Below are 23,441 nucleotides of genomic sequence, written 5' to 3' on the forward strand. Positions count from 1 at the left end.
CCAACATGTGGAATATCATTCCAGATCAGGCACCATGCTTAACTTTGTGTCAGTTTGTCTATTATCTTTCATTTTCCCCTAGAGATTTGGACCCTAGCATGACGAGAAATGAAAACTTACAGTAGTACAACTTGGTATTTTAAAGCAGTATATAGATAGACACCAGAATACAGTTATGAGATGCCATCTGCAAGTTTTTATGGTTCTGTTTTACCAAAAGTTCAAGTTTTAAGACTGGAATTTCTTACAGGACCTTATTTCTGGATCCAGCTCTAGTGCAAGATCTCAAATGTTTAATTCAATATTCCATTTGCCTACATGTTCTTCATCTTGGCCATGAGTTCTTCTAGGCTTTCCTCAGACTCTGCCACTGTTTCCACAGCTACAACGTTCTCTTCCTATTGGCAAAAGGGGGAAAAATTATTTAGTTTCTTTGCTGTGAATAAAACAGGATATAATGGACCCAAGGAGTTCAGAATACAGAGTTCTTGCAAGATCAGGCCCAAACATTACAATATAAGCTATTCCATAGCCATTTACAATTTTATACATCTGACCCAAAATCCATTGGTAAACTCCATTTTGATTAGAATTTAAGAAAATTAGGTTTTGATGCATAAGAATGGAAGTTAAACCTCCCACAGACTGAGCTTCAGCTTTATGGTAATTTGACTGCATCTTTCTTAAAGGATAAAAGTCATTTGTAAAAATGGTTTTGACTGCCTAAACAACTGGGGAATTCCTCAGTGTGCTTAAACTTCAATACGAATAGAGAAACTAAAATTCATTCATTTTTGTTGCCCTCAGAACTAGTTTCAAGCTAATAAATTGTTTAAAATAATTTTATTCTTCAGACTCAAGCAATAATAATTTGATTGTAAGATATACTCAAATTGAATGTATAGGCATGCAGTTATTTTACTAGAATTGTTACAGATGGAGTTTTACCATGGACAAATGGTAATAAGTTGATAACTCATGTATTTTCATCAGTTTATGTAATAACTGAATGCTTTTTAGTACATTCCAAAGGATACAGCAGACAACTGCTTTACAGTGGTTTCATTGTTGACTAGTTTCACATAATATAGAACCTTCTAATACTGTAATTAAATAAATCTATAAAAAAAAAGGGGACTTAACATTACCTTGTTTGGTATAGTATATGCTACTGTAATTCCCTTTGGAAGATCAGGAAGTGGACCAGAAGCAGCCTGCAGCTCCTCTTCTGAAACCTCTGATACTAGCTCAATACCTAAGTATCAAAAAGTCAAAATGTCAACTAATTATTTAACTCTGATTCTCTGATTACAGTTTATTACCATTAGATGAAAACTGCAGCAACCAGAGCTTATGAAAATAAAAAAAGTACTTTAACAGTACATCCAGTAAGAGACCTTTTAAGTCATCTTCCATACAACGTATTTTAAAGGGCTCCAGGGATGGGCCTTTCAACTCCTCTATTGGTACTCTTTCATAGTCTAAGTCTTTCATTTTAAGGACTTTTTTTTTCCTGAAAGTAAGCTTATATTTTCATTTTATTAAAAATACAATATTCAAAGAGTAACCATTTCAAGAGTATATGAATTTAAATTATTTGACAAGTTCGCTGACAGTTTCAGCCCAGCAATTCTCTCAGTTGTTAATGCCCTTACAGGGAATTTATATATATGTTACCGAAACTTGGTTATAATGAAGATTTGTTGACAAGATATTTAAAGGGATAAACTTAAGCTTGGGTCTAAGTTTTGTATAAAAGATCCTATAAAATCTAATGAATATATATTTTCACAAGATTAAAGAAATAAAATGAAAATATTTTACTTAAATATACTTCTGTAGTGTTGAGACTAAATTTTAACCTGTTCAGTATGAGAATCAAAACATTAAAATTGATTTAGTTTAATTGTCAGATTTATTAGAAGTGAAAAAATGTGAACCGATAGTGTTTAATAAAGATTAGTTAAATTCCCTGAGTTTGTTGGTGGTGTCCGTTCAAGTTTGAGGTGATTGCTTACCCCAGTCATTGTCTTCATGCACTATTTCTTCTTCCTGTTCAACTACTACTTGTTTTGGTTGTGCAGCCGTTTTTTCCTGGAGAGAGAACATGAAAAAACAACACAAAAACATGAATTTGTGGTTATTTTTGTTGAAATATTGAGGAGAGTAAAGTCATTCTAAATATTTGAGAGTTTGTTTATGGCCTTTTAGGAAACGTTTAAGGGTGACCTACACAGGATTAAAAAAGGGCATGCTCCTTTACTATGTATAAAGAAGGCCTGAAATAATTTCTTCCTCCAATTCAACATCAATGACTAATGAAAATTTTGGGGAAAATAAGACTTTGAATATTCAACACTCTCACCCTTCAATTAAGGGGTTAAGAGAGCCTACAGTATATATCATCTTTAAACCTTCAACAAATCTTAGAGCAAAAGCAGGGAAGACCAAAGGTGACACTCCTGATATTTTTAATAATATAAAAAATAACAGTTTAAATCTTCTTTATTCATCAGAAAGCAAAGCATAATTTCTTAAAGAAATCCATTAAATGTCATCTTTGCACACTGTTAAGCACATCTGTAAGAGGTTGCAGGATTTGGGCCTAAGTGACAAATATTTGATTGGGGTTTTTTTGCAAAATGATAAGTTTCATAAGTCACTTTGCTTACCTCTTACTTTAAGATAACCTACAAATACTTCTAAAAATATTTCAAATCATCTAACTTTAAAGTTTGTGCAACCAGCAGGAAACAGCCTGTCAACCCTGCTTCAATTCTGAATGATCTGCTTTATTTACCACAGATCTTCAGCATGCATTATCAGATGGATTTTTACCTTGTATTCTTCCTGCTGTTTCCTGCAATTTTTGTCATCACAGTGTGGATTTGGTTTCATTGCCATAGTTGGAAAAAAATCCTGCATCGCATTGTAACCAAGATAGTAACTCACAGTACCAAAATTTAATAGAAACCTGGAAAAACAGAATGAGAACTGCAGTGAAATGGAAGTATTTTCTTGTTCACAGATTCAGAGCGAGTTGCCTAAATGTTTTTTCCAGATATTTTTTGTACCCCTCAGTCGTCATACTGTATTAGTACCCTAAATTACTGGTATTTGGTTTTAAATTACCTATACCTACTTCAGAAATTATGTAGTAGATCCTCACTTGGTGTAAATCAGCATAGCTTTATCAAATAATGGAGCTATCCTGAATTATACCGCATGAGAATTTGGCCCTGTGTTTGTATACGTATAAAGATGAGAGATGGATCACGGATGAAATCTGAGACTTGACTGCAAATCCAGGAAATGGTAAGTTTAGAATGTCTAATAGTGCAACCTCCACCCTACTTGTGTCCAATCCCATTCAGACAGGATGGAATTTTCAAAAGTAATTAACATTGGTTTAACTCTCCTCCCACTGAAGAAAAATGTTCAGTGGGAGCAAAATTAGGCCAGGATGACGTCTTGGAAATCCCACACTAAAATTAGTTAATTTCTTATATTACTACAGGACCAAATTCTGCTTTTACGTAAAGGCATTCATACAACATATACTAAAGTCAATGGAATACCGCTGTAGCTGAAGGCAAAACAACCCCGTTTTACTTCACGAGATCTGGATTGTTTTTAATTCATCATCTGCAGCTAACAGCACCTGGACAATTATTCCCAGAATGTGTGTCTAAAATAGGATTTTAGCACACAAACTCTAGACAAAAATCCTATTTTCCAGACTTAAAAATAAGGAAAGGGAAATATAAAGTTATGCACACAGAATTGTTCAAAATTTCTCGTGCACATAGTTCTTTGAACAGTTGGAGTATGTGATATTACTTGTAGAAAATGTTACTATACAGTAAAAATATTTATAGCTGTTTGGCATCACTGAACAGAAACTATGCAGGACTAATTCTCTTCCCATGCTTTGTGCAAAGGAAACAAAGACGTTTTTCTGCTACTTTGACGTTCTTCAAGGCTTCATAATTCAAGATGAATAAAAAACCAAGTATCGCGAACGAGCACTTGAAACGATCTGTAGGAAACGGTAGCTGCAAAACAAAAAGTTCAGTGACTCGGATAAGTCTACACTGAGGGGAAAAACAAACATGGCAGCAAGTTTCAGAGCCTGAGCTAACTTAGGCCCACGCTAAAGAGCTAAAACAGCAGTGTAGACTTTTCTGCTTAGGCTGGAGCCTGGGCTCTGAGACCCAGCCCCCCCCCCCCCCCCCCGCTTTCAGAGTATGGGTTCCAGCCCAAGCAGGAAAATCTACATTGCTGTTTTTAGCTGCATTGCACCTGAGACAGTTGACCCAGGCTCTGAGACTCGCTACAGTAGGGTTTTGTTTTACAGTGTAGATGTACCCATGTACCACATATCTTCGTATCAACTCCTTTAAGCAAACGCCTTTGCACATGAGAGTGTATGGAAGAGGAAGATCTGTCACTGGGAAAGAAAGATCACGCATCTCATAAGCTTATAAAGTCCTGAAGATGTGAAGCTCTTAAAATTATCAGAAAGAAGCCTGATGGATTCTTTATATTAAGATATTGTAGGTCTAGTCACAGAAGTTCATTCAAATAACTTACTTCAGGACATTTTGTACAAGAATCCCCGCAACTACTCCCATAGTGGTAGGAAGGCTGGCTGCACAAACTCCCTCTCGTTTTAATGTTTTTTCATCAATATTGGCAGCAACTACAAGCGGGGGAGCACACTGGAAGGAGAAAAAAAACTCTCATTAAACAAAACAAATAAAAACCTCAGACCACACAAAGGCAATAACCAGAATTACTCTGAACTAATACAAGTTGTGGCCATATAGCCTTGAAATACCAGTTTCACACCACACATCCTGTTTTAAAAAGCACAAACTAGAAATCCAGTGGATCCCAGATTTCAGAAAAGGACCCCTTGGCCAAGGATTGCATACCGCAAAACAAGCAGATTCACCAGGTATGATAAGTTGTATATGTCCTGAGACTGCATTTTCACTCACTCCAGATTCCATCCACGTTTGTCCAAGCTCATTGCAGGCCTTGAAAGAACAAACATACACAAGAGTTACAATAAAATAACACTGCAGAAGTTTGTTGCAAAAGGTTATTAGAAATCATGCATTATACTGATGAATCTGTGACTTTTACCCATTAAAGCCAGAAGAAAAACTAACTGTCAGATGAAAAAAGAGGTATGACTGTAAACTATTTCTGTGCCTTGTTTTAGTGACAATAATAAAAACTGAAGTCCAAATATGGGTATTGGATTCGGGAGGGCAGATCTCTGCACTTGTCTGGAGTGTCATAAAAATCAATGGGGCTCTGCACATGTACAGGGCTCCAACTCACAATTGCCAGATCAGGGCCCAGGAGTCTAATATGGTGTTTATTAGGATTTTCTATTCAATTTCTTTACTGTTTTCTCCCTTTAATTATGTTTATTTTACACACACAAGCATGGATCTATTATATTTATACAGTTATATGCATCATATATACACATGCTGATCAAGCTAGCAGGTGGATGGCAACAAAAATGTGTGTTTTGGAAAATACACTGTATTTGTTACAACTGTGAAGGGAAACTGCACAGTAAAAACGGTATACTGCCTTAATAATGTACATAAAAATATAACGATTCTTATCAATTTTCCATAGGATAGTTACACAAAGAAAGTCATTAGTGAATTTAGACAGCGTTTACAAGATGACTCAATCCAAATAAAATTTAACGAAAAATACACTTTTCCTTTACTAACCATTACCTACTATCACATGTAACCTGTTTTACGTCTACTCTTTATGCTCCAAGAACTGAATAAAAAGGTCATTTCCTCCCCAAACTTCCTTAGTTTTACATATATCAACAGATTCCTTCACAAGGTTTTGCCTTCTTTATGGTGCACATAACTTCTGTAAATAATAATAATAATGGAAGAATATATTAGCAAACCCGCAAGTGTATGCGCAGACCTCAGGTGCTGTACTTACAGTGTTAATTGCCATACGAGCTTCAAAGTTGTCCACACAGCTCAGTACAAGATCAACAGGTTTCCCTTCTTCTAACCCACCATAACTAAAGTAAATACCACAGTTTACATGAGGAAGGTTTGCAAAACACATTATTAAAATTGTAGTCAAGACATTTCATTCTTTTCATTACATAAATTGATGGGAAATATATTCCTATCTAACAAAATAGTCTGAATCCTATTTAACACTCACAGAGTCTCAAACAATTCAATAAAACCCTGTTTATCCAAAACGTGCAGCGACATCCATAGAATTAAGTAAAAAGGCAGTCCTTAAAAATGAGGTCATCTGAGGAGTCATAAGAGATTCAGATAAGAGGATATTTCAGACTAAAGGAAATTTCACTGGGCATAATTTGCACCTCTTACAAATTTTAAGAAATGTAGTATAAATTTTTATTTCCCCTAATGGTTTCCCTTTGCATAACATATCTGCAGTCATTTCAGAACTAATTTCTGAGATATTAATTACATTGTGTTATTTTCAATGGAAATGAGAGTCAAGATACTCAAAAGAAGGGATTGTGCAATTTGATGTCTTTTTAAAGAAGAATGACAACATATGGAATCTTTAATTTGGCTGGAAAGCTAAAAATACACTAATATAAACATGGAACAAATTTAATTTAAAGTGAGACAAAAGTAATTGCTATTTACCACGATCTACTTGAATAACAGAGCTAGGAAACAAAAAAGTGTCTTTATATACATATATTTTACATAAAATGCGATTGTTTTCCAGTTAGAGGCCTAATGTTTAAAAAAAATTATGAAGCCAATAGAGTATTTTAGACTTTATTTACTAACAAACGTTAAAAGAAGTCGTGTGTGTTTCTCAAAACATTTTACCTTATTCTGTCCATGAAATGTTGGAAGTTATCCACTGTTGTGATATTGTAGTTATGTACTTCAAACTGAACATCAGGATTAATATTCCTTGTAAAGAAAATAAAATCAGTCAACAGTGATAATGAATGCATTAACAACCCCAAAGAACTCCCTCAACTCCTCCAAGTCACAAGCACTGCTGGAGTTTTTAGAAACACACTTTAGCTTAGAAAAGGTTAGCTAGTATAGCTATTCTGGCAAACCCTTCTAGCATAGTGTAGCTTATGCCAGTTCTCTGAATGAAAAGCTTTACTGGCAAAAATCACTTTTTGCTGGTCTAACTGCATCTGCACTAAGACTTTTCCAGTGTAAAAATGTCATAAACAACAACAAACAAAAAATATCCTACATTATACCAGCAAAAATTCTAGTGCAGGTCAGTCCTTTGACTCCATATGAACATGCTACTTTGTTGTGGGTTTTTTTGTACAGTGAAATGTCGGAGTTTGAATTAACATCCCATGTTAAACATATTTGATCCCCACTATATACCTCAAAGTGTGCTCCGCTGCCTGCACTTTGCTTAGTCCAGCTTGATGAGGTTGGAAGAAGAGCCTGTTCATGTTCGCCAACTCCACCTTGTCATAATCAAACAGTAGCAGCTACAATGAAGATTATAACAATATATATGACTTTTCAATGGGTCTCTGCTGAACACCACCATGTTGGTATTATAAACAGCAAACTGACGGGCCCCTGATTCTAGAAACACATGTGAGTAGTTCCATCCATTTTACTCAGTCAACTCATGTGCAAACCATTACGGAGGTGTATGGACGGCAGGACTGGGCCCTAAACTACTGGTCACTAAGACCTGAGAACACCAAACAAGTCACCAGAATGATGATTAACAGAACACATTTATCTAAGATAAGCAGAACATTCCGCAGATTATCCACATCAACAGACACTAACTTTAGCGACTGTTCTTTTGACATTCCTACATGTGATTATTTCAAGCTAATTTCTGATTGTATTTTTGAGCTGCAACTCTAGCGTGTAGATAACAATTACTTATTTTGAATGACTAGCTAATACAGAAGAACATCTGATATGTCAATTCTTATCAGGTCAGTAGACCAAAGAGTCAAGTATGCTGTCTTAGACAGACGCCATTACCAGCTGCTTCAGAAGAAATCATAGAATCACAGGACTGAAGGGGACCCCGAGAGGTCATCTAGTCCAGTCCCCTGCACTCATGGCAGGACTAAGTATTATCTAGACCAGGAGTTCTTAACCTTTCTCTTTCTGAGGCGCCCCCCAACATGCTGTAAAAACTCCATGGCCCACCTGTGCCACAATAACTCTTTTTCTGCATAAAAAAGCCAGGGCCGGTGTTAAGTAGCAGCAAGCAGGGCAGTTGCCCGGGGCTCCACGTCACAGGGCACCCCGCAAGGCTGAGCTGCTCACGCTTCTACTTCAGCCTTTGGTGGCAGTGCTCAGGGCATCAGGCTTCACCCTTGTGTGGCAGGGCTTAGACTTTCTGCCCTGGGCCCCGGTGAGTCTAACACTGCTCCTGCTTGGCAGACTCCCTGAAACCTGCTCATGGCCCCCCAGCCCCTGGTTGAGAACCACTGATCTAGACCATCCCTAGCAGGTGTTTGTCTAACCTGCTCTTAAAAATCTCCAATGACAGATTCTACAACCTTCCCAGGCAATTTATTCCAGTGCTTAACCACCCTGACCGTTAGGAAGTTTTTCCTAATGTCCAACCTAACCACCCTTGCTGCAGTTTAAGCCCATTGCTTCTTGTCCTAGCCTCAGAGGCTAAGGAGAACAATTTTTCTCCCTTCTCTTTGTAACAACCTTTTATGTATTTGAAAGCTGTTATCATGTCCCCTCACAGTCTTCTCTTCTCCAAACTCAACAAACACAATTTTTTTCAATTTTCCCTCAAAGGTCATGTTTTCTAGACCTTTAATCATTTTTGTTGCTCTTCTTTGGACTTTCTCCAATTTGTCCACATCTTTCCTGAAATGTGGCACCCAGATTTGGGCAAAATACTCCAGTTAAGACCTAATCAGTGGGGAGTACAGCGGAAGAATTACTTCTTGTGTTGCTTACAACAATTCTGCTAATACATCCCAGAATTATGTTTACTTGTTTTGCAACAGTGTTACACTGTTGACCCATATTTAGCTTGTGATCCACTATGACCCCCAGATCCCTTTCCTCAGTACTCCTTCCTAAGCAGTCATTTCCCATTTTGTATGTGTGCAACTGATTGTTCCTTCCTAAGTGGAGTACTTTGCATGTGTCCTTACTGAATTGCATCCTATTTAGTTCAGACCATTTCTCCAGATCATTTTGATGTTTAATCCTATCCTCCAAAGCACTTGCAACTCCTCCCCGCTTGGTATCATGCACAAACTTTATAAGTGTACCCTCTCAGCCATTACTTTATCTAAATCATTAATGAAGATACTGAACAGACCCAGAAGTGATCCCTGCGGGACCCAACTCAATATGATCTTCCAGCTTGACTGTGAAACACTGATAACTAACTACTGCCTGGGAACAGTTTTTTCCAACTAGTTATGCACCCACCCACCTTACAGTAGCTCCGTCTAGGTTGTATTTCCCTAATTTGTTTACGAGAAGGTAACGTGATACAGTATCAAAGGCCTTACTAAAGTCAAGATATACCACCTCTCCCACTTCCCCCTCATCCACAAGGCTTGTTAGCCTGTCAAAAAAAGCTATTAGGTTGGTTTGACATGATTTGTTCTTGACAAATCCATGCTGACTGTTACTTATCACCTTATTATCTTCTAGGTGTTTTCAAATTGATTGCTTAATTATTTGCTCCATTATCTTTCTGGGTACTGAAGTTAAGCTGACTAGCCTGTAACTCCCTGGGTTGTCCTTATTTCCCTTTTCATAGATTGGCACTCTATTTGCCATTTTCCAGTCCTCTGGAATCTCTCCTGTCTTCCATGACTTTTCAAAGATAATCACTAATGGTTAAGATACCTCCTCAGTCAACTCCTTGAGTATTTTAGGATGTATTTCATCAGGCACAGGTGATTTGAAGACATGTAACTCGATTAAGTAATTTTTAACTTGTTCTTTCCCTATTTTAGCCTCTGATCCTACCTCATTTTACTGGCATTTACTACTTTAGACATCCAATCACAACTAACCTTTTTGGTGAACACCGAAACAAAAAAGTCATTTAGCACTTTGGCCATCTGCACATTTTTTGTTATTGTTTTTTCCCTCTCATTCAGTACTGGGCCTACCTTGGTCTTGCTCTTCCTTCTAATGTATTTGTAGAACATTTTCTTGTTACCCTTTATGTCTCTAGCTATTTTATGTAAATGATATAACATGCTTATTAGGATGAGTTATGAATAACCTCTTCATAAGGAAAGTTTCTTCCTAACCCTGAAGAGTTAGAGGTTAGCTTTTCCCCTGAAGCATGAATGTTTAGATCCCTTCTTACACTTAAAAAATCCTGTACTATATTAACTCTGGATGTTCTTGTTACCCATATAAATCTAATTTTTCCTGCTGCTAAGCTCTTAGCCTCTATATCTTGTGACAATGAGTTCTATGTATTAACTGTGCATTGTGTGAAAAATTGTGTCCACTTATTTGTTTTAAATTCATTGTTTCTCAATTTAACTGAATGTCCCCTTGTTCTTGTTTTTATGAGAAACAGAAGTGCTCAATCTTCCTTCTCTGCATTATGCACCCTCCCATCTTTATTAACAGCTTTTTTCCCTTCACTGCCTTCTATGGCTGAACTAAAAGAAATACAGAAGGAACCTGATCCTGCAGAATGTGGAGCACCCAGCTGAGGGTGGTCTGCAACATACAGGACTAGGCCCTAGGTAAGGGCAGAGAACAGAGAACAATCTACCTCAGAAGACTCATCACTTTCAATGTTTTTGTCAGTATTACTCTTTTGTTTGCTTCAGCTGACTTTAACATTGATGCAGACTCAAACAAGAAATCCATCTTGCCAGTACCTATTATATATAGGACTAGTTCATCTGTTTACTGGTACATGAAGAAAATGTATATTACCTTACCAATACCACATCTTGTCAACATTTCAGCAGTCACACTGCCAACTCCACCAACACCTACTACTGCTACCGTAAAGGTACGGATTTTCTGTGTCAAGAAAAATAAATACAGATTAGTATGTTACAAAGCAGCCTTCATGAGAGGAAGTAAAAACGATTTTCTAAAACAAATATAATCATACCTCATAATCTTTCACAATTCCCATTCGTTTTAATGCCATAAGGCGACTAGGAAAAACAAAACGAATAAATTAATAAACCATCCAACGTAGTCAAGGAAAGCTCTCTCAAAATCACTTTGAGATACAATTATTTGAGCAACAGTAAAAAGTTGAAAAAGTAAAATAACAAAGAACAAACCCCAGAGGAGCTCACAGTAGAATTAACAGTTACACAGTAAATGCTGTGGAATTCTTGATTACAGAGAAAGGACACATAAGAGGGATTAGCATCTATAATTTTATTTCAGAAATATTTAGATTTACACTACTTCACTAAGGTATCTAAAAGAAAAAGATTCAGAATATGAATATATTCAGTTTTATCATAGTAGTCCTCTAAGGGTAGGTCTACACTACCTGCCGGATCGGCGGGCAGCAATCAACCCCTGAGCGCTCTCCCGTCAACTGCTGTACTCCATTGCCATGAGAGATGCAGGCAGAGTCAACGGGGGAGCAGCAGCAGTTGACTCACCATAGTGAAGACACCGCAGTGAGTAGGTCTAAGTACGTCAACTTCAGCTACTTTATTCACGTAGCTGAAGTTGCTTAACTTAGATCGATCTCCCCCAGTGTAGACCAGGGTTAAGATAACACTTTTTTTAAAAAGTAAAGTTTAAGCAAACAATTAAAGATGTACTAGCGATTGGAAGACTGAGACTAAGGTAAAATGGTAATTTATTTGAAAATAAACATAATAATGTTGATAAATTCAAAAGCACAGAAAATTAGTTAATGGCTTTGAAATCAACACTAACATAAACTGTCATATTTCTCACCAGATACTATCATCTCTTCCCTGAAATCTAACAGTAAGTAGTCGCTAAAGCGGATTACAATAATTAAATTTCCCACTTGTATCTAGCTGTTATCAAGAACAAGTTGAGACCCTTAATTTGTATTATTTTCCATTTATTTCATTTGTTTTCCAATTCTATTTCTAAGGTTTATGCATTTCAGAAAGTTGAAGTATTAGGCACATTTCAGAATGAAAGCCCCAATATCACTATATCGTGCAACCAACCCACTAGTATCACCATCACATTCCGTAAGCAGCAGCTCGGGGGAAAAAAACAAAACATTTCCTGCTAGCTTCAGTAAAACATGTCTTTAACTCTTCTGCATACTGAGTTTCTTAAGATTTCTAATGAATAAACTGAAGACCACTGTGCTCATTACACTTAAAACTGCTAAGTGGACATGTACTAAGTGAGAATGGAAACCCATCTCTATGCATAGAACACTAAGGCCCCAATGCTGCAAGCACTTACATGCTTTACTTTATTAGTGTGAATAGTCCCACTGAAACAAATGAGACTATTCACATTATTATTGTTTGCAGGATAAGGATAAAACGTGATGTGATGTGTGTATACACGTGCGCACGCGCACACACACACTTTCAATCATTTTGAGGACTAATGTGGCTGCAATAACTGCTTTCCAGGTGCCAGGTTAACACCCTGATAACATCTGATAACCTTAAAAAACAAAACAACAAAAGCTTTCAGGGAGAACAACCTTTAAACTTCAATACTGGACTATGAGAGAAATTTGGAGGGACTGAGCTATTTTAAGGTTGTGAGGACAACTAGAATGGAGAGGATTAAACACAATCCTGCTGCAGAAATGTTTTAAACAGTAATACTTCGCACTAATATGCACTTTTTTATAGAGGATAACAGAGTGCTTTACAAAAAGTACTGTGTCTACTCTATATTATTATTATATTGCTGTATAAGTGCAAAGTATTACAAGTTGAAGTGTTCCTAAAGAAGGACTATTTTAAATCTATATATTATTATTTAATCCCAGGGCAAACTGAGGCACAGAAAGGTTATGGGACTGATTCTCAGAAGTGCTGAAATCCACAAGTTAGGCACTGTAGAGCCTCAGCACCTCTGATAATCAAGCTCTAAATGACCCAATGTGCAAAAGTAAATTAGTGGGGAAAAAACCCAGGGGTCCCAACTCCCATTTCCTCCCAAATACTGTATACTAATTCCTTATGAATAGCTTCTCCGTAAGTAACTCAGAGTAAAATACTCCACCCGTAAAGACAGAAAATACAAAACAGTCTTATAATTCATCACCAAGAGACAGGTAGGGTTTCGGGGGGACGGAGTGGGGTGGCACATCGCACCACTTCTCAGTGAATGAAACTGGAGCAGATGTCTTAATTTGCTTAATAAATAGCCTCTCCTAAACAAAGGTCGGGGTCAGACCGTCCCCTCCCCACACAGTATAGGGAGCCTCCCTCTCCCCACAAATCCCCTGCACAACAGACAGCCGCCATACGGCAACTCTCTGCAGTCTCAATAAAGGTGGAGGAGAGTGCTCGCTGCTGCTCTCTTCCTCCTCCTTCATAACACCCCCCCATGTGGCAGCACCCCTCCCTGCCACCCCCAAACCCCAACGTGCCAGGCTTGTCCCCACATCGCAGGGCCCCTTCCCCGCCCGCCCCGTGGCAGCGCTGTCCCTTCCTCCCACGCCCACATAGCTGCCCCGCCCCACCCCAAAAGGCAGGTGCCCCCCACACAGGGCAGCTCCCCCCGCCGTCACCTGTAGGGGTTGGAGTCGGTCACCTCCGGGCTCATCCTCTCGATGCGAGCCCGCTGGCCCTGCCCGCCGCCCCGCTCCCTGGCCAGCGCCTCCTCCAGCTCCCGCACGCGGAGCTGCAGCTTCTCCACCAGACTGGCCGAGGCCATGGCAGCGGCTCGCGACAGCCCCACGCTCGGCCCGGCAGCGCAGAGACACGTCCCCACAGCCGGCGGCCTTCCGGCTGGGAGCCCCACAGCCAGAGTCCTCCCCGCCGCAACCCCGCCCGCGAGGAGAGTTCCGGGCACAAAAGAGCCCGAGCAGCAGGGGGCAATGGGGTGGGGGTGGTGAGTCTACTGGTGCGTGCACGACGGATTATCATAATCACAATGACCAATAACAGGTTTCAGAGTAACAGCCGTGTTAGTCTGTATTCGCAAAAAGAAAAGGAGTACTTGTGGCACCTTAGAGACTAACCAATTTATTTGAGCATGAGCACGAAAGCTCATGCTCAAATAAATTGGTTAGTCTCTAAGGTACCACAAGTACTCCTTTTCTTTTAACGACCAATAAATAGCAAATAAATGCTGGTGATTGCCCCGCTGAAGTCAGAGCCCAAACCTTTGCATCTGATAATAACAACGCGTAGAGACACTGCATTAGAGGAACAGAGATATTTTGCCCTGTACAGGAGACATACATAAAGCATTATTTAGGATAATGGAAGCCACAGGCACGGTATTATAGACGATATATGCACTGCACTGTACAGGAGGCACAGACACTGCTTTTTACTTTGAAGGCAGACACCCTATGGGGAATACACAGTTATTATAAACACTGATGGTCCATCTGTGGCATGTTTTTGATTCAAAATATCCTGCATTACTAGCCCTAAGCATTCAAAAAATCTTGAGTCAAGCCCTTAAAAATCAGGAACTTAACTGAAAAGTAAAGAGATTTTACAAAATAATACATTTTGGGTTCTTTATATTTGTCTTCTGGTTTTTGAGACTTTAAGGTTCACATTTTCAGTGCTTTCAGACCAACCACGAGGGCTAGAAACTTCCATTTTTAAGCGAAGGCCACAATTCTTATGCAACCACTTTACTCCGGAATTTGGAGGTTTAAGGAAAACCCCAAATATAGCAAGATCTGTGATAAAAATCAGGATAATGCATAAGAGTGTGATGTCACAACATGATTATCATTTAAACATCACACAGCAGGCTTGTAAGCTGATGTTTCAGCATGGTTTTCACTCACGTGACATGGTTGTAGGTTAAACATCACAATAGGATTGCTGTGATGCAGCTGTGAGTTAAAAGTCACCTCGTGGTTGTCTGTGATACATTGCGACCAGGCTGTCATTCGCATGTCACAATGTGATTGCACATGAAAATACAATGGCTAGAGCTAGTGTTGGAATCTTCTAATCCTGAATGAAAACAATCAAAAAGACTGTAGTGTTCACATTTTATATTAATGTTCACCTCCTTTCCCCCCCCCCCTCCAAATCAGCTCTACAGTTGCTCGGAACACTTGCAAATGTGGCTGTGACAAAATTTGGCTGTGACATACACACAGGTGCCAGCGCCTGTGACTGCCTGTCTGCCTGTCAGCCACACACCTGGCACCTCCGAGAAGTGGTGAAGGAGCTGGTTTTGCTCTCGCTACCGCTTGACGACCTACTCCCTGGCACGGCAGAGCTGGCCAGACCCCTGCACCCTGCACCACCCGACTTCAGGCAACTTACCCGAGCCTTGCCCACGGGGGAGGGTCCTCAAAGGCAAGGGGACTGTCCGCGCCAATAGCGTACGCTGGGCGAGGGGTGTCACCTGGCGTAGATCAGGGGGCGGGGCTGTGGTTACGCCGCTAGCGTACGTGGGCCGGGGCGGGGGTCCGCCGCGGCGCGCCGAGGGGCGGAAGATGGCCGCTGAGCCGGGCACCACGGCGGTGAGGGAGCAGCACAGGTTTGACCAGGGAGCCCTGGAGAAATACCTCTCCCGCCGTTTGGCCGGGTTTCCTGTGCAGCCCCCGGAAGCGCTGACCGCCAGGCAGTACAGGTAACCCCGCAGGGGGGGGTCTCCCCGCTCCTGTGCTGCGGCTGCCTCCCCCCTCTCCCCCATTCCTCTCCCGGGACCACACGCTCCAAATCCCCGCGGTCGCTGCGGGCCGGACGCCGGGGCGGCGAGTCATGGCGGGCACGGCCACTGTGTGACGCCAGCTATCATTTAGGTCAGTGGCTCTCAACCCTGGGGGGTAACTCGGAGGTCTTGCAAGGGGGTACAGCAACTTATCTAGATGTTTGCCCAGTTTTGCAACAGGCTACATAGAAAGAACTAGCAAAGTCAGGGCAAACTAAAATTTCATCCAGACAAATGAGAAAGTAAGCCATTTTTCAGTCATAGTTTTTGTATTGTTATGTCTGATATTGTAAGCAAGTAGTTTTTAAGTGAGGTGAAACTTGGGGTATGCAAGACTAATCAGACTCCTGAAAGGAGAACTGTAGTCTGGAAGGGTTGAGAACCACTGATTTAGGTCGCCCTAAGAATGACTTTGGGAGCTGTGAATGTTGTTTGTGGTAGGTAGGGTCATCCTTCAAAAGATGGATCCATCCTAGAAATGCTGGGAAGGATGGTTGCCCATAAGGTAGGCAAAGCTCCTAGTTTTTGGTATCTTACCTGTTTTTAGTGTACCCATCACCTTAGTGTCTATGACAACATCTGTAATCTGCCTGTCCAAGTGTATCAGTTAAATACATGTGTTGAACAGAGCCAGAGGTGTGTGTGGTACTGCACTGAGCACATTGTGCGGTTAAAGAGGGACACCAAGGAAAATCATGACTACATGTTATGGTAATGCAGAAGCAAAATACTGTACCTTCTGTTATCAGTGTGAAAGTTCACCAGTTACAAAACATGTTATTGTGTTCAAAGTTTATTTACTGTAAAACAGTAACCTATCCTGTTTGGCACAAGTTCAATGTGAATAAAGGTGTTTGCTTTAAGGACAAATTCTTTGATGAACTCTTTGATGAACTTTTCTATGATTAACTTTATTGATGTGTGTGTTAGAAGTCGACAATGAGCAGTGCATAGGCCCTAAACAATTCTGTGATGATGGGGCCTTTGTGGTTCTCTCATGTTCTATTGTTTGAAGAAAGCGACTGGATAAATGATCACATCTGTGATCTAAAACAAAATACTTGTAAAAAGTGAATTAAGTCTTCTTAATTGGATTGCAAAAAAGTGAGAGGTGATAATATACCAAAAAATTAGAAATACTGGTAATATCATTGTAAAATCACTAGTGACTTTTTTCCTCCCCAAGAACATGACATCACAAAACCATAGTCTAAGTATAAAAAAAGACATTAAAAGATAAATTTTCATAATGCTGAAGACTCTATGATTACATTTACCATAGCAGAATAGACAAAATAGATTTGTCCTTTGTAAATTTAATGGTCTTGCATCAACCTAACTCTGTAGTGTAGACCAGACTGTAGACACTTAGGAGAATAAATGTAATTGACTTGCAATGAGATGCAGGTTTCTAAGCACCTAAGTCACTTCTAAAAATAGAACAAGGGCTCCTAAGTCAGAGGCACGTCTGAAAATGTTACTGTGACAGAATGCACCCTTGTGTTCACACCCTATACACTATGGTAATAATCTGTGTACAAAATATGCCTTGTAAGGTACCATTTGAAAACTAATAACCTGCTGGCCAATAATATCATGGTGAAATGTGTATAGCAACATTATATGTAAAATTATGAGCATAAGATGAAATCATGACTGAAGTGTGTTTGCCAGACAAGTCTGGGATGTGAGTGAGTCTCTCTTCCCAAGACAAAAGACAAGTTGAGGCCCCTAGTCAGGTGTCATCAAAGCTGATGGGCCATGGCCCATCAGGTGGCCATTATTTGGCAAGGGAAGAGAGCAGGAACAAAGAGATCTACATTTTTGCCGGCAACAGCATACATGGGTGAAAAGAAACGGCATGAAGCCTTCTTTCTCCATCAGACTCCATGTCTCCGTGCTCTCAGCGAGAGAGAATTTTAACTAGGGGTCACATTCAAGAAAGTGCTTTTCAAAGGGTGACTCAACTATAAAAGGGGGGGGGGCAAAAACACCTCAAGTTATCTTTTCCTGTCCCTTGGCCTCTTACATCTAAGAGACCTTGGGAGCAGATCCTGAACTGAAACTTGGTCAGCAGTGCCACTGAAAACCTGTGGTAAGAATGTCACCTTGAACAAAGTCTACTTTAAGTTTAGGACTAGAAAGCATTTTATCTTTATTTTTCTTGTAAACGTTTTTTATTTAATGCCTTAATACTTGTACTCACTTAACACCTATCTCTTTGTAATTAAATAAACTTGTTTTATTGTTTAATCAAAACTAATCTAGTGTTGTGAACTGTGTGGGCAATTTCACTGAAAGTGGCAAATTGTTGTACATTGACCCATTAGAAGGGCAATATACCTAATATAGCTGGACTGTGCAGGAGAGGGCTTGACAGTGCAGAGCAGACATGTTTTAGGAAAATCTGGGAGCGGGTTGGGGTAACTCTGCATGTGGTAACCAAGGCTGGTGGAAGCCACAGCATGACTGGTATGTACTGACAGGTTGCAGAGCTGCTGAACCAGGGCTGTAACTCTAGACAGAACTCCAGATGTGATCTGATTGCTGGCAGGCTGTTTGTGAATGACCCAAGTTGGAAGTTACCTCTGCAAAGCACTATGAGACACCCAAGGTTGCAGGGCAGGGGTGAAACAGCCCTTCACTAGTACTGGATTGCAACCCAGAATGTCCTAGTTACCCATGACATAATAAAGAGGGTAGCAAGATAGTAGGTGGAGGATTTTGGGAAGAGGAAGAGGGTAACCAGAATGATTACATGGTTATTTGGCAAGCACAGTATGGAGGAGCAGATATATTTATTTTAAACAAAATAGATGTTTTAGTCATCTAATATCTCATAGGTGTTGGTGCAGAGTGAATCTTAAGGAGGGACTTGAATGAGGAGAAGACAGTGGATCAATCCAGGGCATTGAAGGTGAGGACTAGAAGTTGGAACTTGAAATGGTGGAGAGAGAGGAGTCCCTGAAGGTATTTAAAGAGGGAGGGACACTCTGATTACATTGCTTGGTAATAAATCACACCTCCAATCTTAATATCGTATTTAATAGCATACTTCCCAATTTCAACATTCATCATTAAAGACTTGCCAGTTGTCTCAGGCAGTGCCCTAGGGACAGATCACACACAGGGTGAATATGAGCAGACCTGTGTGCCCATATAGAGCAACATGGGCTTCACTGGGGCTCAGTGCTAATGCAAAAGTCCACCTGCTTGGATTCCATCATAGGATTGGGGCCTTGATTAGAGAACTATTTCAATGTGTTCTGTATTCAAGATATAACCTATTGTCACGGATGTGCTGGATCTGTGCTATGTCTTGGCCTTTAGGCAGTCTTCTGGGAGTATCCCTTTATATGCCAGATGGCCAACAGATCACACTTTTCCACAAGGGTTGGTCACTGAATAGTGAGTCCCAACTGAGGGAGACTCCTGTTCTGAGACTTTTACCCCTCAGTGTACATCTGTAGGTGTCTGCAGCAAGACTAGGCAGCCTTTTCAAAACCGAGTAGGGTGTATTAATCAACTGGAATATAGCATCAGGAACTCCTTAGGTTAGTGTAGAGAAGCAAACGTTAAGACAGTTCAGACTGGCCAAAGTTAGGGCTTGTACACACTAATGCTTACTTTGAAACAGTTTGTAGCTCAGGGGTGTGGAAAAGCTGCCCCTCTGAGCAACGTAAGTTACACTGACCTAAGCGCTGATGTGGACAGCGCTACGTCCGTGGGAGACGCTCTCCCGCTGACATAACTACTGCCACTCAGGGAGGTGGAGGAATTATGCCGATGGGAGAGCTCTCTCTGATCGGCGTAAAGCGTCTGTACTAATAGCGCTACAGAGTACAACTGCACCACTGTAGTGATCCTAGTGTAGACTAGCCCTTAGAATTCCACCAAGCCAGGTTGCTCTCTTGCCGATCTTGGCTTTCTCTGTCTGTCAATCCCAAGTGAGAACTGCTGTGTCTCTGTCAGCCCAGTTCTTACTGCAGATTCCTGTCCCCTCTGGTACTTCCACTTGAAAACCATGCCAAGTTTCCATGTCCAGCCTGCCTGAGCATCCTGCTGTTAAGTTTCCACAGTATGCATCCGATGAGGTGAGCTGTAGCTCACGAAAGCTTAGGCTCAAATAAATTGGTTAGTCTCAAAGGTGCCACAAGTACTCCTGTTCTTTTTGCGAATACAGACTAACACCACTGTTACTCTGAAACCTGCTGTTAAGTGTTAATCATTTAGTCACGGGGGACGGGTTCCCATTGTTTTTTGCGGATCTTCCATTGATATGTGTTGATTCCAGCCAGCGCTTGATGGCTCATTGAGATCAACCCAGACAGTTACCTGGCACAAATACCTTATACCTTTTCTCTGTTCCAAGGGAAGCATTTTATCCCTTCTGCACCCACTCGGTAACAATACTAAGCCAAAGGGTTAACTGCCATGAGCATCATTCATAAATGTGTTACAGAACATTCTCACTTCTGACACATCTATTGTGAGTCAACGGAAGTTTATGCACTACTGTAAAAAAAATTAGTCTATTTTTCTTAATCCAGATTGGTAAATTTTTAAGGCCACTACTTTCCATCCAAGAATCTGAGTGTGCTTTGAAAACATTAACTAATCTTCACAACATCTTTGTGGGTGTTACCTCCTTTCTACAGAAGAGCAAACAGAAGCATGGAATACCTGTGACTTTCCCAAGTCAAACAGGAAACATGTGGCAGAACTGGGAATAGAGCCCATGACTACTGACTTTGAACTGTCATCTGTTGATTTGTAAGATTGTATGTTTAAAAGAACACCCCTGACATGAATTCCCAAATTGTACTTGGACATCCTCTTCAGCCCAAACAATGATGTGCACTTTTCCAATTTTGAGTTGCTGTTGTTCTTTCTGTTAAATGTTTGCAACTTTATTTCTTAGTAATTCATTTCTTGTTCCTCTGTAGCTCAGGCCAGTCCAATCCAACCTTTTACTTGCAGAAGGGTTCTAGGACATATGTGCTTAGGAAGAAGCCTCATGGCCCTCTTCTGCCTAGAGCTCACAAGGTGAGTAGCCAATTCTTTGGCAAACTATAAATGTACATAATTGTGAGGAACAAATGTTTTAATTTTAAGGACAGAGCCAAATGGCTCACAAATACCTAGGCTAAATTATCTTCATTCTAAAGCTTTCTGACCCAGTTACAAATTTGAAAGAAAAACTGGCTTTGTATACTTTTTATGGATTTTATTGCACATCAATAAATAAGCAACTTTAAAGTTAATCAAACTTATCACAAAGTTAACTACTATAAACACATACTATACTAAGAATTAGACAGTACAATTATCAAATCAAGCTCACAATTAGAATTAATAATATGAACTGAGTCACCAATTAATCAAGTCATCAAAGTAATACAATAATCAAATCATAAGTAAGGCTCAGATTTTGTCAGGGATATTTTTAGTAAAAGTCAGGAACAGGTCATTGGTGTTCCTGAATTTTTGGGAGGGTCTAGCACCTGCAGCAGCTGGGGGCTCTGGGGTCCTCTCGCCACTCACTGGGCTGGGCAGCCTACAGGGGTCCCCCCACCACAGCTGGGTAGCTACAGGTGGCCCACTGCCAGCCATGGCTGAGAGCTGTGGGGCTGACAGCTTCAGTCCCAGGGCAGAAAATGTCACGGAGGTCTCTGGAAGTCACAGATTCCGTGACCTCCATGACATAATCATAGCCTTAATCAGAAAGCTAGTACAGCACCTGATCAATTTTTTACAAATACAAAAACTTGAGGAGGCAGCCACCTGCTTAGCTCTAACTGCCAGTTACAGGATCTTGCTCCTGGCAAAGTAATCTATTGACCTGGTTGAATGCTTCTGATTCTGAAACAAACTTGTTTACCTCTCAGCCCTTGAAGTAATATTTAGACTCCTCCCAAAGTTACTGTGTGCTTAGTGACTATACTGATCACTCCCTCTCTGGTTTAATTACCCAATCTTTGATACAACAGAGTCGACAGCTCTTACCTCTCCTGTAGAGTAGCGTGGTGTTGCTGACACCCTTCACTATTCAGGGCAATAGTCTAAGTTTAAAGCAGGACTGCCTAGAACTTGAATTAGGAAATGATTAATATTGCTTACTCCAAATGAACTCACATATGCACCCAATCATTTAAACACACACATGCACATCTTAAGTGTTTAGAGAAGAAGAAGAATGGGGACATCACCGCCCAGTAACTACATAAGAAAAAGGGGGAAGTACTTAAGGAAAAAGATGCATTCTTCAGCTTGTGTGGTCTTTGGCATCACATTGCATCAGTCAGGACTGCAGTTCGGGGACCCATGTTGGGTCATGCTATGTCTGGTCAGTACCTCGGTGCTGGCAAAATCTTCTGGGCACTTAAGCCTAGTCTGTGGTGGTCTTTGTCTTCAGTTGGCTGGTACAGATGGCACCAATTCATTAGAAGGCCTTGATATGTTGATGGCTATAACTTCCCTTGCCCAGGGTTACACATTTCACGCATCTCCACATCTTCTCTTAGCATTTCTTAAAGCAAATGTATAGGCCTCTTTGCAACTGTCACATGACCCCTATCCTGACAAGGAACTGGGGAACTACCAGTTAGTTGCTTTAACTGGCTTAAGGGTCGTCTTGCTCTTAGCAACTTTAACCCAGAGACAGAGCTGCTCTACATGTTGTTAAAATAAATCTGATTTAAGATAAAGAAAATTAAAGTTTATACCAGGCCCAACTCTCAAGTGGCCTATTTTCCTCGCGTAACGATTGGCATAAAGATTTAAGTGGATATTGAATGTTAGAAGTGTTAAATGTTAGAAAATGCAATTAACTATTCAAATGCACAAACCAGTACCAGTGTTCTGTATTGCATAATCCAGTGCTTGGTGTTTAGTAGGGCACAATGTTATATTCTGTATATATGTAAAATAAGTTTAAATGTGTTTGAAGAATTTGAACATTATTCTGTACCTACCATACTATATCTTTCTTAGGTTGATAGAGAATATCACGTGCAGAAAGCGTTATTTTCAGCTGGATTTCCAGTCCCTGAGCCCCTACTGTATTGCAGTGATGTTTCTGTGATTGGAACTGAATTTTATGTGATGGAACATGTACAGGTTAGTCAATACATGTTGTAGGATTTTTCTTTTCTTTTCTTTTTGGGTTTATTTCCATTGCAACTGCTTTAAAATATCTAAAGTTTTATATGTTGAAATAAGAACTTTGATGAAATTTTTCAATCTTGGGTGCCTAGAATAGGGCTCATAAGCCCCCCTTTAGGCACCTAAATAAAAATAGCTTGATTTTTTTCAGAGGTGCTGATCACCAATAGCGGCCATTGACTTCAGTTTTTTTAGGACTTATTTCCCTCTTGCAGGGTCATGTGTTTGGCTCACCATTCAACATGATCTTCTCAGGTTGGTTGTCAGGCAGACATTCTGAAATCAGACAGGATCCCTGGTGTGAGAACCCTAGACTTATTAGGGGGAGCTGGTCCGGCTTTAAGGTTGGGTAAATGTTCTCAATCCCAGACCCTCAAAGTTTCTGGGTTTTTGAAAGAAATGATGAATGCATTAATC

At 40.2% G+C, this 23,441-nt stretch overlaps 2 protein-coding genes across 6 annotated transcripts in view; one reads left to right on the forward strand and one right to left on the reverse strand.

Annotated features, from left to right (window-relative positions):
- Nucleotides 1–173: 173 nt before the first annotated feature.
- Nucleotides 174–15,561, reverse strand: UBA5 (ubiquitin like modifier activating enzyme 5). Of its 2 annotated transcripts, none has more exons than XM_084619375.1 (12): nucleotides 15,470–15,561; nucleotides 11,140–11,185; nucleotides 10,956–11,045; nucleotides 7,416–7,525; nucleotides 6,885–6,971; nucleotides 5,995–6,079; nucleotides 4,938–5,042; nucleotides 4,594–4,721; nucleotides 2,839–2,974; nucleotides 2,019–2,094; nucleotides 1,149–1,255; nucleotides 174–398 (listed from the first exon to the last, which is right to left on the reverse strand). In XM_084619375.1, the coding sequence occupies exons 2-12, from the start codon at nucleotides 11,176–11,178 to the stop codon at nucleotides 315–317; spliced, it is 1,047 nt and encodes a 348-aa protein (XP_084475501.1). In that variant the 5' UTR covers nucleotides 11,179–11,185; nucleotides 15,470–15,561; the 3' UTR covers nucleotides 174–314. The 2 variants fall into 2 exon arrangements, with proteins under 2 accessions (XP_084475501.1, XP_084475500.1); XM_084619374.1 differs by lacking the exon at nucleotides 15,470–15,561 and adding an exon at nucleotides 13,738–13,975.
- Nucleotides 15,562–15,593: 32 nt separating this feature from the next.
- Nucleotides 15,594–23,441, forward strand: part of ACAD11 (acyl-CoA dehydrogenase family member 11) — a 60,733-nt gene continuing 52,885 nt past the window's right edge. The window contains exons 1-4 of one of the 4 annotated variants that reach the window (XM_084619362.1): nucleotides 15,645–15,779; nucleotides 18,704–18,777; nucleotides 20,807–20,906; nucleotides 22,854–22,979. In XM_084619362.1, the coding sequence (XP_084475488.1) occupies nucleotides 22,965–22,979 (15 nt within the window). In that variant the 5' untranslated portion in view covers nucleotides 15,645–15,779; nucleotides 18,704–18,777; nucleotides 20,807–20,906; nucleotides 22,854–22,964. Of the gene's footprint in view, nucleotides 15,780–15,818; nucleotides 15,952–18,703; nucleotides 18,778–20,806; nucleotides 20,907–22,853; nucleotides 22,980–23,441 lie in introns of those variants that run through there. The other 3 variants (XM_084619363.1, XM_084619361.1, XM_084619364.1) reach the window with 3 other exon arrangements.

The sequence above is a fragment of the Lepidochelys olivacea genome (genome assembly GCF_965140295.1).
Source record: "Lepidochelys olivacea isolate rLepOli2 genome assembly, chromosome: 2".
In the NCBI taxonomy this organism is placed as follows: Eukaryota; Metazoa; Chordata; order Testudines; family Cheloniidae; genus Lepidochelys; species Lepidochelys olivacea.